The sequence below is a fragment of the Bos indicus x Bos taurus genome, chromosome 12 (genome assembly GCF_003369695.1).
Source record: "Bos indicus x Bos taurus breed Angus x Brahman F1 hybrid chromosome 12, Bos_hybrid_MaternalHap_v2.0, whole genome shotgun sequence".
In the NCBI taxonomy this organism is placed as follows: Eukaryota; Metazoa; Chordata; class Mammalia; order Artiodactyla; family Bovidae; genus Bos; species Bos indicus x Bos taurus.
In genome coordinates, this window is record NC_040087.1 from 11,773,962 (window position 1) to 11,786,779 (window position 12,818).

General features: G+C 40.0%; 1 protein-coding gene across 4 annotated transcripts in view; it reads right to left on the minus strand.

The window, feature by feature from the left end:
- VWA8 (von Willebrand factor A domain containing 8) overlaps positions 1-12,818 on the minus strand; it is a 401,096-nt gene that overhangs the window by 290,697 nt on the left and 97,581 nt on the right. For all 4 annotated transcript variants that reach the window (XM_027557142.1, XM_027557141.1, XM_027557144.1 and 1 more), the window contains exons 13-14: positions 9,207-9,367; positions 7,014-7,127 (exon numbers count right to left, since the gene is read on the minus strand). In XM_027557142.1, the coding sequence (XP_027412943.1) occupies positions 7,014-7,127; positions 9,207-9,367 (275 nt within the window). The remainder of the gene's footprint in view (positions 1-7,013; positions 7,128-9,206; positions 9,368-12,818) is intronic.

The following is a 12,818-nucleotide window of genomic DNA, read 5'->3' on the forward strand; positions in this document are numbered from 1 at the left end:
TTTTTCCAACCACAACAGTATGAAACTAGAATCAATTATATGAAGAGAAACAGGGCCTTCCCTGGAGGCGCAGGGAAGTGCGAGTGGGTAAGAATCTGCCTGCCAATGCAGGGGACACGGGTTCCACCCCTGGGCTGGGAAGACTGCACCTGCCACGGGGCGACTAAGCCTGCACTCCACAAGAGAAGCCACCTCAATGAGAAGTCTCTGCACTGCCAACCAGAGGGCAGGCCCTGCTCACTGCGACTGGGGAAAGTCCACCCGCAGCGACAAAGGCCCACTGCAGCCATAAACTAACTAACTGAAAAAAGAAATGGGAAAACACAAACACGTGGACACTAACCAACACGCTGCTAAAAAACCCCATGGATCAATGAAGAAATGGAAGACGAAACCAGACAATATCTCAAGACAAACTGATAATAAAAACAGCTTTCCAGCATCTATATGAGGCAGCAAAAGCAGTTCTAAGAGGGAAGTTCATAGCAATACAAACCTACCCCAAGAAACAGGAAAATTCTCAAACCTATGTTACCATCTAACAGAATTAGAAAAAGAACAAAAGCCTGAAGTCAGTAGAAAGAAAGGAAAAAAAAATCAGAGACAGAAAAAGTAGACACCAAAAACTAATTGAAAAGATCAATGAAACTGAGAGCGGTCTTTTTTTCCCTTAATGATAAACAAAACGGATAAGCCTTTAGTCAGACTCATCTGAGGGGAAAAAAAAAGAGGACCCGAATAAGCCAAATAAGTAATGAAAGAGAAGTTACAACCAATATCGCAGAGGTTAAAAAAACATAAGAGAGTACTATGAACAGCTACATGCCAACAGATTAGATAATGAGAATAAATGGATAAACTGGATAAATTCCCAGACTGAATCAGGAAGAAATAGACAATCTGAACAGACTGATCACTAGTAGTGAAACTGAATTAGTATTCAAAACACTCCCAAGCAAGTATAGGATCGGATGGCTTCACAGGGAAATTCTATCAAACATATAAAGAAGGGCTAATAACTATTCTTTTCTAACTACCCCAAAAAATTAAAGATAAGGGAACTCAAATGTGTTCTACAAGGCCATCATCACCCTTATACCAAAACCAAACTAAGACAGTACAAAAAAGAATATTAGATGCTAAAATAAATGCAAAAATTGACAAAATAATAACAAACCAAATTCAATACAGAATAATGTGAATATAGATGCAAATTTTTTTGACAAAATAATAACAAACCAAATTCAACAATATATAAACAGGATTATATACCATTATCAAGCAGGATTTATTTCAGGGATGCAAGGATGATTAAATATCCACAAATCAATCAATGTGATATATCACATCAAGAAAAATAAGGTTAGAAATCACATGATCATCTTAATAGATGCAGAAAAAGCATTTGACAAAATTCAACATCCATGTATGATAAAAAAAACTCTCATCAAAATTGGTATAGAGGAGACACATCTCAACATAATAAAGGCCATTTATGACAACCCAGAGCAAACACTAACAAAACAAAAAGGCCACCTATGGAATGGGAGAAGGTATTTGCAAATGATATGTCTGATTAGGGATTAATATCCACAATACACAAACAGTTCATACAGCTTAATACCAAAACCAAGCCAAACCAAACAACCTGACTGAAAAGTGGCAGAAGTTGTGAATAAGTATTTTCCTAAACAAGTTTTACAGATGGCCAAAAGGTACCTGAAAAGAATGCTCAACATGGCTAATCATTAGAGAAATGGAAATCAGAACTACAGTGCCATACCCTCTCACACCTGTCTGACTGCCTATCACCAAAAAGAGCACAAACAACAAGTGTTGGTGAGGATGTGGAGAAGAGGGAACCCTAGCACACTGTTGGTGGAATGTAAATTGGGGTTGCCTCTATGGAAAACCATATGGAGGCTCCTCAAAAAAAAAAAAGCAAACTAAAATGGAACTACCATACGATCCAGCAATTCTACTCCTAAGTGTATAATCCAAGAAAATGAAAACACTGATTTGAAAAGATACATGGACCTCAATGTTCACAGCAACATTAATTACAGTAGACACAATATGGAAACAACCCAAGTGCTCATCAACAGATGAATGGATACAGAAGATGTGGCACATATACACTGGAATACTATTCTGTGTAAAAATAATGAAATACTGTCATTTGCAGCAATGTGAATGAATCTAGAGAATATTATGCTAGGTGCAATAAGTTAGACAAAGACAAATGCTGTATGTTTTCACTTGTGGAATTAAAACAAACAAACGAAACATGAGAACAAGTGAATACAGCAGACACAGGGAACAAACTAGTGGTTACCAGCCGTGAGAGAAGTGGAGAGGAGCAAGACAGAAACAGAAGATGAAAATGTACAAACTGCTATGTATAAAGTAAGCTACAAAGATACATTGTACAATCTATAGAAACACTGAATCACTATGTTGTAACCTGAAAATAATATTACAAATCAACTATATTTCAATTAATACACACACACACACACACAAATATTTGTATATAACTGGATACTTACTAGTTGTCTTAAAAATAAAAAGTCAAGCCAAATTGGAAAACTTATTTTTTTGGTGCAAATAAAGTATAAACTTGTATGTGCCAACTTTTTAAAGAAACTCGCCTTCACTAATAAGTTTCTGTGAGGTAAAAGAGATCCAACCAGTCAATCCTAAAGGAAATCAGTCCTGAATATTCATTGGAAGGACTGATGCTGAAGCCGAAACTCCAATACTTTGGCCACTTAATGTGAAGAACTGACTCATTTGAAAAGACCCTGATGCTGTGGAAGATTGAAGGCGGGAGGAGAAGGGGACGACAGAGAATGAGATGGTTGGATGTCATCACCAACTCAATGGACATGAGTTTGAGTAAGCTCCGGGGGTTGGTGATGGACAGGGAAGCCTGGCATCCTGCAGTCCATGGTGTCGCAAAGAGTCGGACATGACTGAGCGACTGAACTGAACGGAACAAGAAAAAAAGACAAGAAGGTAACTTCTTTATCTGTGTTCCCACAGCATTATGTAGAGATCTTTATTGTAATATTTAAAAGCTGCATTTTAATTTTTTATTTATATATTTGCTGCTCTTCATATGTAGGCAATTACTAACTTTAGGAAAAACAGAACATACGTAAAAAGAGAAACATAACTGTAGTCTACTGAATGACTCAGCAGTGTACAGTTCTTGCGCCATTATAATAATGCAAACACTGAATGACATTGTAAACAAAATTATTACCTAATATTTAGGAAGAATGGGAGATAGGAAGTATGCATGTGTAGTGGGAAGGGGGATGGTGGAAGAAATATAAACTATAATTTTCCATAGTAGGAAATCAATGGGCAGTGCCCAACACTGAAAAATAAATCCAGAAATGTCAATAAAAGTATATTATTTAGTGACATGGAAGTAAATATCAAAAGAAACAGCTCAGAGTTGAAAGTGGTCATCTCTGAGAAATAGGCAACAGGAAAGTGTCCCAGGACACATAACAGAGGACCGGTATTTGAAAAACTGTCTGGCTCAAGTTTTATGCATATTTAACAATAATTAAAAAAAAAATTTTTTTAAATAAGTGAAGGAAATAAGCAGCGCTATGATCTGTCTCCACCGGTTTCAGAGTGACTTCTGGAGACAGAACTGAGCCTGGTTTCATTCACGGGAATGATGAAAATCAAGGGTGATGAAGACAGGACGCTTTGGGAAAGAAGCACTACCAATCAGTCCGAGTCAAATCCTGAATGTGAAGCCTGGGGCCACTTCGTTCCTGACAGTGTGTTCATTTGTAAAACTGCTTGTGACCATGAGGAGAACTTGGGCTCCTTCCACAGAAAAGGGCTGCCGTTTCCTGGATGTTTGGTGAGCAGACAATGCCCTTCGAGTCCTGAGGGAAACCAATGGGCAGCCCTGCTGGGAGCTGTTGCCCAGCTGCTCTGATTCATCTCCCTGAAAATGCAAGTGCTCCCTGATAGGTGAGTCACATGCAAATAAGGTACAGTCGTTTAATGTCATAATCCCAAGGTATGATATATGAGAGGGCTCTTTATAAGTTGCCTCCCTCAACACTCAACCAAACTACTTACTGGCTAGAAGAATCTGAGGATAGGCAATAGCCGTGTAATCAAGCAAATTTTTACAGAGATAATAAGATTAAATATTTTCTCTCTACGAAAAAATTCCAAGGATAAAACATAAACACAATAAGAAACACACATAATTAGCATTTGCTGGATTTCATTGTTTTAAATATGGCAGCAAGTCCTTTAGGGGAAGGAGTGGCTTCAATCAAGTAAGATTCAATTAAGTGACTGGGAATTCCCCAAAGTACTAATAATAATCTCTAATTACGTGAAGATATCCATGGAAATGTAATGAGGCAGAAAATTACTTATAATTGCTAGATCTCTTCTAAAGGAAAGCATAGTATGCAGCTGAAAGAAATATTTTCTTCAAAACTTCTTAATTTGAAGATTTTAGGGAGCTAGGCATGAACCCTGGGTATAGCGGGGAGCAGGCTGCCCCTCACGATCAGCAGGGACAGCCAATCTCATCTACAAACAATAAGTGCTGGTAAGGATGTGGACAAAAGAAAACCCTCTACACTGTTGCTGAGAACGTACACTGATACAGCCGTTACGGAGAACGGCATGAAGATTCCTTTAAAAACTGGGAATAAATCTACCATATGACCCAGCAACCCCACGACTGGGCACATACCCTGAGAAAGCCACAATTCTAAAAGACACATGCACCCCAACGTTGACTGCAGCACTATTTACAACAGCCAAGACATGGAAACAACCCTAGATGTCCATCTACAGATGAATGGATAAAGAAGATGTGGTACATACATACAGTGGAATATTACTCAGCTATAAAAAAGAGCAAATTTGAGCCAGTTCTAGTGAGGTGGATGAACCTAGAGCCTATTACACAGATTGAAGTCACAAAGAGAGAAATAAATATCGTGTATTAACACACATACATGAAATTTAGAAAAATGGTATTGATGAACCTATTTGCAGGGAAGGAATGGAGATGCAGATGCAGAGGCGAATCGGTGGGACAAGGAGAGAATGGGATGAATGGAGAAAGTAGCATCAATACATATACTCTCGCATGTGTAAAATAGATAGCTGGTGAGAAGCTGCTGTGTAATACAGGGAGCCCAGTCTGGTGCTCTGTGATGACCTAGATGGGTGGGATGAGGCTTGAGTGGGAGGGAGGCTCAAAAGAGAGGGCATATGTGTAACATTATGGCTGACTCAGACTTCCCTGGTGGCTCACATGGTAAAGCATCAGCCTACAATGCGGAAGACCCGGGTTCAATCCCTGGGTTGGGAAGATCCCCTGGAGAAGGGAATGGCAACCCACTCCAGTACTCTTGCCTGGAAAATCTCGAGTGGAGGAGCGTGGTAGGCTATACAGTCCATGCGGATGCAAAGAGTCGGGCACAACTGAGCGACTTCACTTCACTTCTTCATGGCTGATTGACATTGTTGTACAGCAGAAACCAACACAACATTGTAAAGCAATTTTCCTCCAATTAAAAAGTAAATTTAAAAGAATTTTCAAACCCATAGGAAATTTGAAAGAATAGAATGTGAACACCCAAATATCCTTCACCTACATTTCACCAACTGTTAAGACTTCACCACTTTGTGTTCTTGCTCTCCCTTGCTCTTTGTTTCTATGTGGTACATTTGAATCCATTCATCACATCTTCTTTACCCTGAAACGTTTGGAAGTAACTTGAAGGCATCTTTTTATGTTATCCCTTAGATATTTCAGAATATGGCTCCTAGGAATAGAAATGTTCTCCTTTGTAAAACAATAAACAGAAAACTCAATTAAGAAGTCAGGAAGCCAGAAGGAGGAGCTCTCATGCCCTGTGACAGACAATAGCAGGGTCAACAGGAATAAGAAAACCTTCCTTTGCTTGCCTGGCAAGAGCTCAGCCAATGGAGATGGTTAGGCTGCCAGGAATAGAATGAAAAGCACCACACTTCCAACCCTCAACTCCACCAATGCACTCTCTGTTCATTATAGCTCTTCCGACTTTCTTTTTCCCTTTTAGATGAGTCCTTCCTCCTCTTCTTGCTGCATAAGGACTTGCATGTAGCTCCCCATGGTTAGAGACCCCTTAAATAAACCCATTTTTGTTGGAGAAACAACTGGAGGTCTATTTGTTTTAGGCTAACACCTTCATAAACACAATACCATTATGAAACCTAAGAAAACTGACATTAATTCAATAACATGTAAACTTTCTCAATTGTCCCAAAATGTCTTTCATAGCTATTTTCATTTGATCTTCTGATCCAGGATCCAATACATTGAATTTGGTGGCCACAGTTCTGGAAGAAATGTTTAAATAAGACACAAAGGGCACTCCTGCATCAGATGACAAACCCCAGAAGTAACTGATCACTTTCTTGGCGGGTAGGCACAGTTAAGCGTGAGACCCTTTTTGTTTTTTCCTAAATGATACAAAATTTGGGGCCAAAATTGAACTGCTCGGACAACAGAAGAGGGATTATCTTCTCAAAGCTAATGCTCTTATAAGATGTTTAAACACTTCCATAAAAGCAGGCTGAAAGTACAGAGTACATGTGTTAGTTGCTAAGTCGTGTCCAACTCTTCGTGGCCCCCCGCCAGGCTCCTCTGCACATGGGATTCTCCAGGCAAGAATACTGGAGTGGGTTGCCATTTCCTTCTCCAGGGGATCTTCCTGACCCAGGGATCAAACCTGGGTCCTCCTGCATTGTAGGCAGATTCTTTACTGTCTGAGCCACCAGGGAAGCCCTACAGAGTACATCTTGGAGAGCAAACTCAAGCCTTAAAAAGTGTGCAAATAAGATCTTGTCTAGGACACCAAATTAGTAAGCCATTCAAAGTGATCTTGGTTTGAGCCTAGGTTTAGAAGAATAATTTTTAAAGACGTGCACTTGACAATAAGAGTAAGAGTAGTATACCCCGTTACCTCTGCTGCAGCTGCTCATCAGACATTTGCAGCTCCTCCTTCAAGCGCAAGTACCTGTCTTCTCTCAGCAGCCTGGAGCCATCATAGAGGCTTAGCTCCCGATCATGGATCAGCCTAATGGACAGGAGAAGGCCAGGAAACAAATGAGTCAGTTTAAATGTTGAAGCTATTAGAGGTATAGTCAGTCAGTTAATATTTTAGCCATTTCTATTATTACTGACAATTGAGTCTGTTTTGTTAAATGCACTTTTTGATATTTTAAGTTGGCTAGTACCATTATACTTGGCAAAAACAGTTGGTTTCTGTACTGGAGGGCAGTAGTCACGGTTACTAGATGTGAACAGGGAGGACAAAGAGGAGGAGAAGGAGCTGGAAAGGGGAAGGAGGAGGGAAATGAAAAGCAACAGCTGAATGAGTGATTCAGCATAACCACAAGGTAGATATTAATGAACGAGGCAATTGGCACATACTCCCTTGAATCTAAGGTAATACTTTAAGACATAGTATTATCAAAATAGTTCTATCTTTGCAATTACAGGATTTAGAATATCTAAAATCTTTACAAGGAAATAACTAGTGATATTCCAGATACCAACTATGATGGAACCTAGCCGTCCACGGCACAAATAGCATTGTCTTCCAGATGCTGCAGAGCTTACAGAGTGCTGTTCTAGATCCTACAGCAGCCACTAAGGTTTCCTGATGTCCACTGTGCAACTGCCCCGCAGACTTCTGTCCAGTGAACACTGAGGAGAGGGGAGACTGCACACTGCAGAGCTCAGCAGCACGAGCAGTGGAGCCACCCAGGTGTGGATGCGAGCCCCAGCCCTGGACCTTATCCGCTGAATGCCTGGGGAGGGGAGAACTGACCCACCTGCCTAAAATTTTATCTTGTATAAAACTAGGGCAGTAACACCAACCTCACAGTATTGCTGTGAAAATTACATAGCTAATGTAAGGCAGGTGCTGAACATAGCTGTTCTCAATCTTAGCTGCACATTAGAATCTACTGGGAGCAGGTTAAAAATACCAATGTTCAGGACTCACCCTGGATCAATTACATCAGAATTTGAGGAGGTGGAGACCAGGCATCAGTCATTTCTAAGCCTCACTCCCATAAGGAGATTCCACAGCTGAGACTCTGAGAAACCCTGGCTTAGCACAAGGCCTCGCACAGATTAAGAACTCAATGGTAGCTGCTGCTGCTGTTACTACTACTTGGCCACATGGGCAAGAAAGAGCTAATAAAAGGAGGCAGCAGGCACTATTTCATTTGTGTTTGCATTTGTCTGTTTAGAAGAGGGAAAAACTGTAAATACATGGAATGTTTATGATAAATCACTGGAAGGTTGTGGTTATGACTTTTAAACGTTCTCAAGCTGAATCAGGATTAACAGTGTTTTTAGAATCTTTAATTGTACTTGGTACCTGCATCTCATCAAGGACAAAAAAACTGACTACTCAGTTCAGGAACTGGATTATTCCACTTATTTGAAATTTCCCAACAAGTTAAAATTTAGAGTTAAAAGTTCAAAACAAGTGATAGAATCAAGATGTAACAAACAAACAAACAAACAAAAATAGTATCATTAATCTCCCAAAGTGACACAAGATGGGACTATTTTCCGTGAAAGTTACATATGAAGTCTTAACATAAAAGAGAAGTTAACTATGAATGGGTGGAGATTTGCCCTACCTAAGCTGAAATAAGAAACATGGTTGACACAAATGTTGAAGTCTGTAAACACAAAGTGAACTTCAACCTATATAATCAAAGAGCCATTATACATTTTACATAAGGAACTATATTTTCTCGCTCAAAAACAAATTCCAAGAATGTATCAACCAATAACGTAGATCTACGACTGAAAAAGGAGTTTGTAAACAGTGAAGCTTTGACTCTGACATATACAGAAACTTCAATTGTGACTTATTGCATAGATCAATCAACATACATATAAAGTCTCAAAACTACTACTGAAAAATTTGCCTTTTTCAGCTCCTACACAGAGAATTTTGCTATGGCGCTGGCTTTTCCCAAAATGTTCATTACTCCAAGTTCTACTCTACTGTGTTTACAACAATAAACACATCTGCTGTTATACTTGGATATAGAATTAGAAATTCCTTGAGAATTATATAATCCAGTTTAAATTAGAAGATTGAGAAAGCTTTCTGTGACTCATAACTGACCTCTGTAACACAGCAAGTGTCCCGGCATTGACTCTGTGAATGCCATCCAGGAGAACCAGCTTTCCTTCCAGAGCAGCGTTTACAAGGGGCGAGGACCGCCAGGCAGTGTCTCCATTGGGAAGCGTGTACCTCTGCTGTAGCAGATCACGTGCTGTCATATCCTGAAACCGGTCCCAACACCCACCAGAGAAAATACAGAATTAATTTTTAAGACATGGACAATAGCTTATTTAGCCTTAGAGTTACCTCTATCTGAATGTAATATTCCATACAATAACTGGGAAGTCATCTTCTCCAATCCATCAAAGAGAAAGATATTCAGAATCTTTTCTTGGTTATCTGAACTTTTTTCCTATTACTCACCCACATAATATAGTGAGGGCTTTTTTTCCTCTTTTTTATTTAGAATTTTCTTCTTCTTCTGAAATGTTTACTTGGTACCTACGCAGATGATGGCAGTTAACTTCTACAGAACTTCAATGGAATTTTACTCAATCAGCTTTACTTGTGAAAGGGCCAAAATGTATGACTTCCTTTTTAAGAATCAGAGGCCATATAAACTCATTAGGAGGAGATGCTCTATTAATGATGTGCGTTTTTTGGCAGTTGAGTTTTCCTGAAAAGCCATGCTAGGAATCACCTCAGCGACTCACATTTAAAGAGACTTGAAAATGGAGGAAACTGAGAAGAGTCACCAGATGAGGAACAGGACCTGACAGGCAATAGCACAGCGCTTACAAGAAAACACGGTGCTAGTGTTTCAGCAACAACAGTGCGGGCATAAGATATCCACCTACTATACAATGATTGGGGTGTGACAATATGAACATCTTCTCCTCACATGTGTTAACACTGAAGGTAACAGTTTCTTTTCTGTTATGGAGTGTGCACAGTCGTGTCTGACTCTTTGTGACCCCATGGATTGTAGCCCTCCAGGCTCCTCTGTCCAAGGGATTCTCCAGGCAAGAATACTGAAGTGGCCATTCCCTTCTCCAGGGGATCTTTCCAACTCAGGGACTGAATCCAGGTCTCCTGCATTGCTGGCTGATTCTTTACCATCTGAGCCACCACGGGAGCCCTTTCTGTTATTGGCTTCAGATAAATTCTGTGTCACTTACATCAAACAAAGCTAAACATTTACAGTCAATCTTAGCCAAAAATTTAAAAGCTTCTGTAAATTCTTTGATACCCAACTCTAGTTTCAAGATGACAGAAAATGAATGAATTTGTTTATATTCATGACAGCAAAAAATCTGTATTGAAATCAAGATTGAAATGCCTCGACCATCAATTTCCTCATTATCAAAAAAGTACTGACTTAGTATACATTAGCTTATAATGAATCAACAACACTTGAGAAACAATAATATTCAAGCTGATAAAATAAAAATTCACATTTTTTAGGCAAGAAAAGAAAAATTTAAACATAAACGTTCTCTTCCTATTTGGCTCTCCTCCCTCTCCTCTAGTGTGCATTTTTGCAACCACTTTATGCATTAACCAGACTTCCCTCATGGCAGAAAGGCCTATTCAATCATAAAGATCAATTTTCCTTCTTCTGGGACCATCCACGTAACTTCTCAGAAGACAGCATTCCTTTCTAAATCCTGAAAGGGGTTCCAATGACCTACTACTCACCTTGTATGTACAGACATCTCTGGTGTCTTTAGGTACAACTTTAGGTACAAAGCCAAGATATAATTTTCCTTAAAGACAGTGATTGGTGCAAAACAGACTAAGGAGATACTGGGCTACACCTAATAGAAGTTCTTGGCTTAATTAATGTAATGACCGCATTCATGTTACTAGCTATATTTCTTACACTCTATTTTATAAGATTATTGCTTCTTGCATGGCCAAATGTGTGACTAAGCCTCAGATAAAAATTAATGACATTAGGTGCCTTGATACGATCAGTCAAATATATAGTTCTATAAAACCAATGACTGTAATAGTGTGATTCTAGATATGGGAAGAAGCAGCAAAAGAGAACCATTTCCTTTCCAAAGAGTCAGACACAATTGAGAGACTAAGTACAGCACAACATATAAAATGTATAACAAAAGAATATAAATTAAAAGGTGGGATACCTTCTTCACGTTACCTCCTCTCTGAATACTTCTGTGTGCATGCATGCTCAGTCACTTCAGTCTGTCTGACTCTTGTGACCCCACGGACTGTAGCCCTTCATGGTCCTCTGTCCATGGGACTCTCCAGGCAAGAATACTGGAGTGGGTTGCCATGCCCTCCTCCAGGGGCTGTTCACCACCCAGGGACCAAACCTGCTTCTCTTAACATCCCCTGCTCTGGCAGGCAGGTTCTTCACCACTAGAGCCACCTGGGAAGCCCCAGAGAAGGCCGCTTCTTGCCTGCAGAAATGCCTAAAGGAAGTTAAAGAAATGGTTGGGGATTAACCGTGAAAAATCTCAGCTTCATACTGAAAACCGAGGGTATGCTGACCCAACTCCTGAGTCTCTTGCGTGGGCCCAGGAAGAGGAGATGAGGAATGTGACTGTGGCATTAGAGGTTCAGACTCCAGTGGAACTGAGGTGAGCAACTGGTAACATTTTTTATTTTTTTTTAATTTTGACAGAGAAAATTCCTTACTCTCACACCAACCACATCCTTAATCACTGTTTTGTGAAAGATACAAAACAGCACAACTTCATTTTGTAGTCATGAATGATTCATATTTTGTTAATTCATACAATGTCTACAATACGTGCCTCATTCAAACAAGTAAACATTTACTAATAAAGATCATGAGAAAGACAACCAATACGTAGGGCTCCTTTTTTCCAACTTAGCAGCTGTCAGCCTTTTACTGACTGAAGTAAACTGAAATTAATGGCTTGCTGCTACACAACACGGGGAAGGCAATGGCACCCCAGTCCAGTACTCTGGCCTGGAAAATCCCATGGACGGAGGAGCCTGGTGGGCTGCAGTCCATGGGGTCGCTAAGAGTCGGACACGACTGAGCAACTTCACTTTCACTTTTCACTTTCATGCGTTGGAGAAGGAAATGGCAACCCAGTCCAGTGTTCTTGCCTGGAGAATCCCGGGGACGGGGGAGCCTGGTGGGCTGCCGTCTATGGGGTCTCACAGAGTCAGACACGACTGAGGCGACTGAGCAGCAGCAGCAGCTACACAGCAAGCAGTAACAGATCAACAAGAGTTCAAAGTTACTACTGCCAGCCACAACAACAGACCAGAACAGTCTCCCTCCCTTCACTCTTCCGAGGAGCAGAGAACAGAAAACACCTGGCATTTCCGAACACAGCAGCTCAGTCCAGGTTTACCCCTAAGGTCTCCGCAAACTATTATGAGAAAAGGAGCCATTCTTCATTTCTACTGTACCTGTGTACTGAAATTTAAAAAAAACCCTAAGGGGGGAAAGTATTCTCTTTAATAAAAGTAGTTGGTTTTCATAATTAAGATCCTGGAGAAAAAGAGAGAGGATTGAGAGAAAAGACAGAATTCCAGCTTTTTCTTAAAAAGATAATTGCCCCCACTTCCCTTAATATTAGTTATAATAAGAAATTATTTTCAATTGTGAGTTATTTTCCACTGTATGACAGTACAAGCACACCAAAGTAAAACTGAATTTTCACA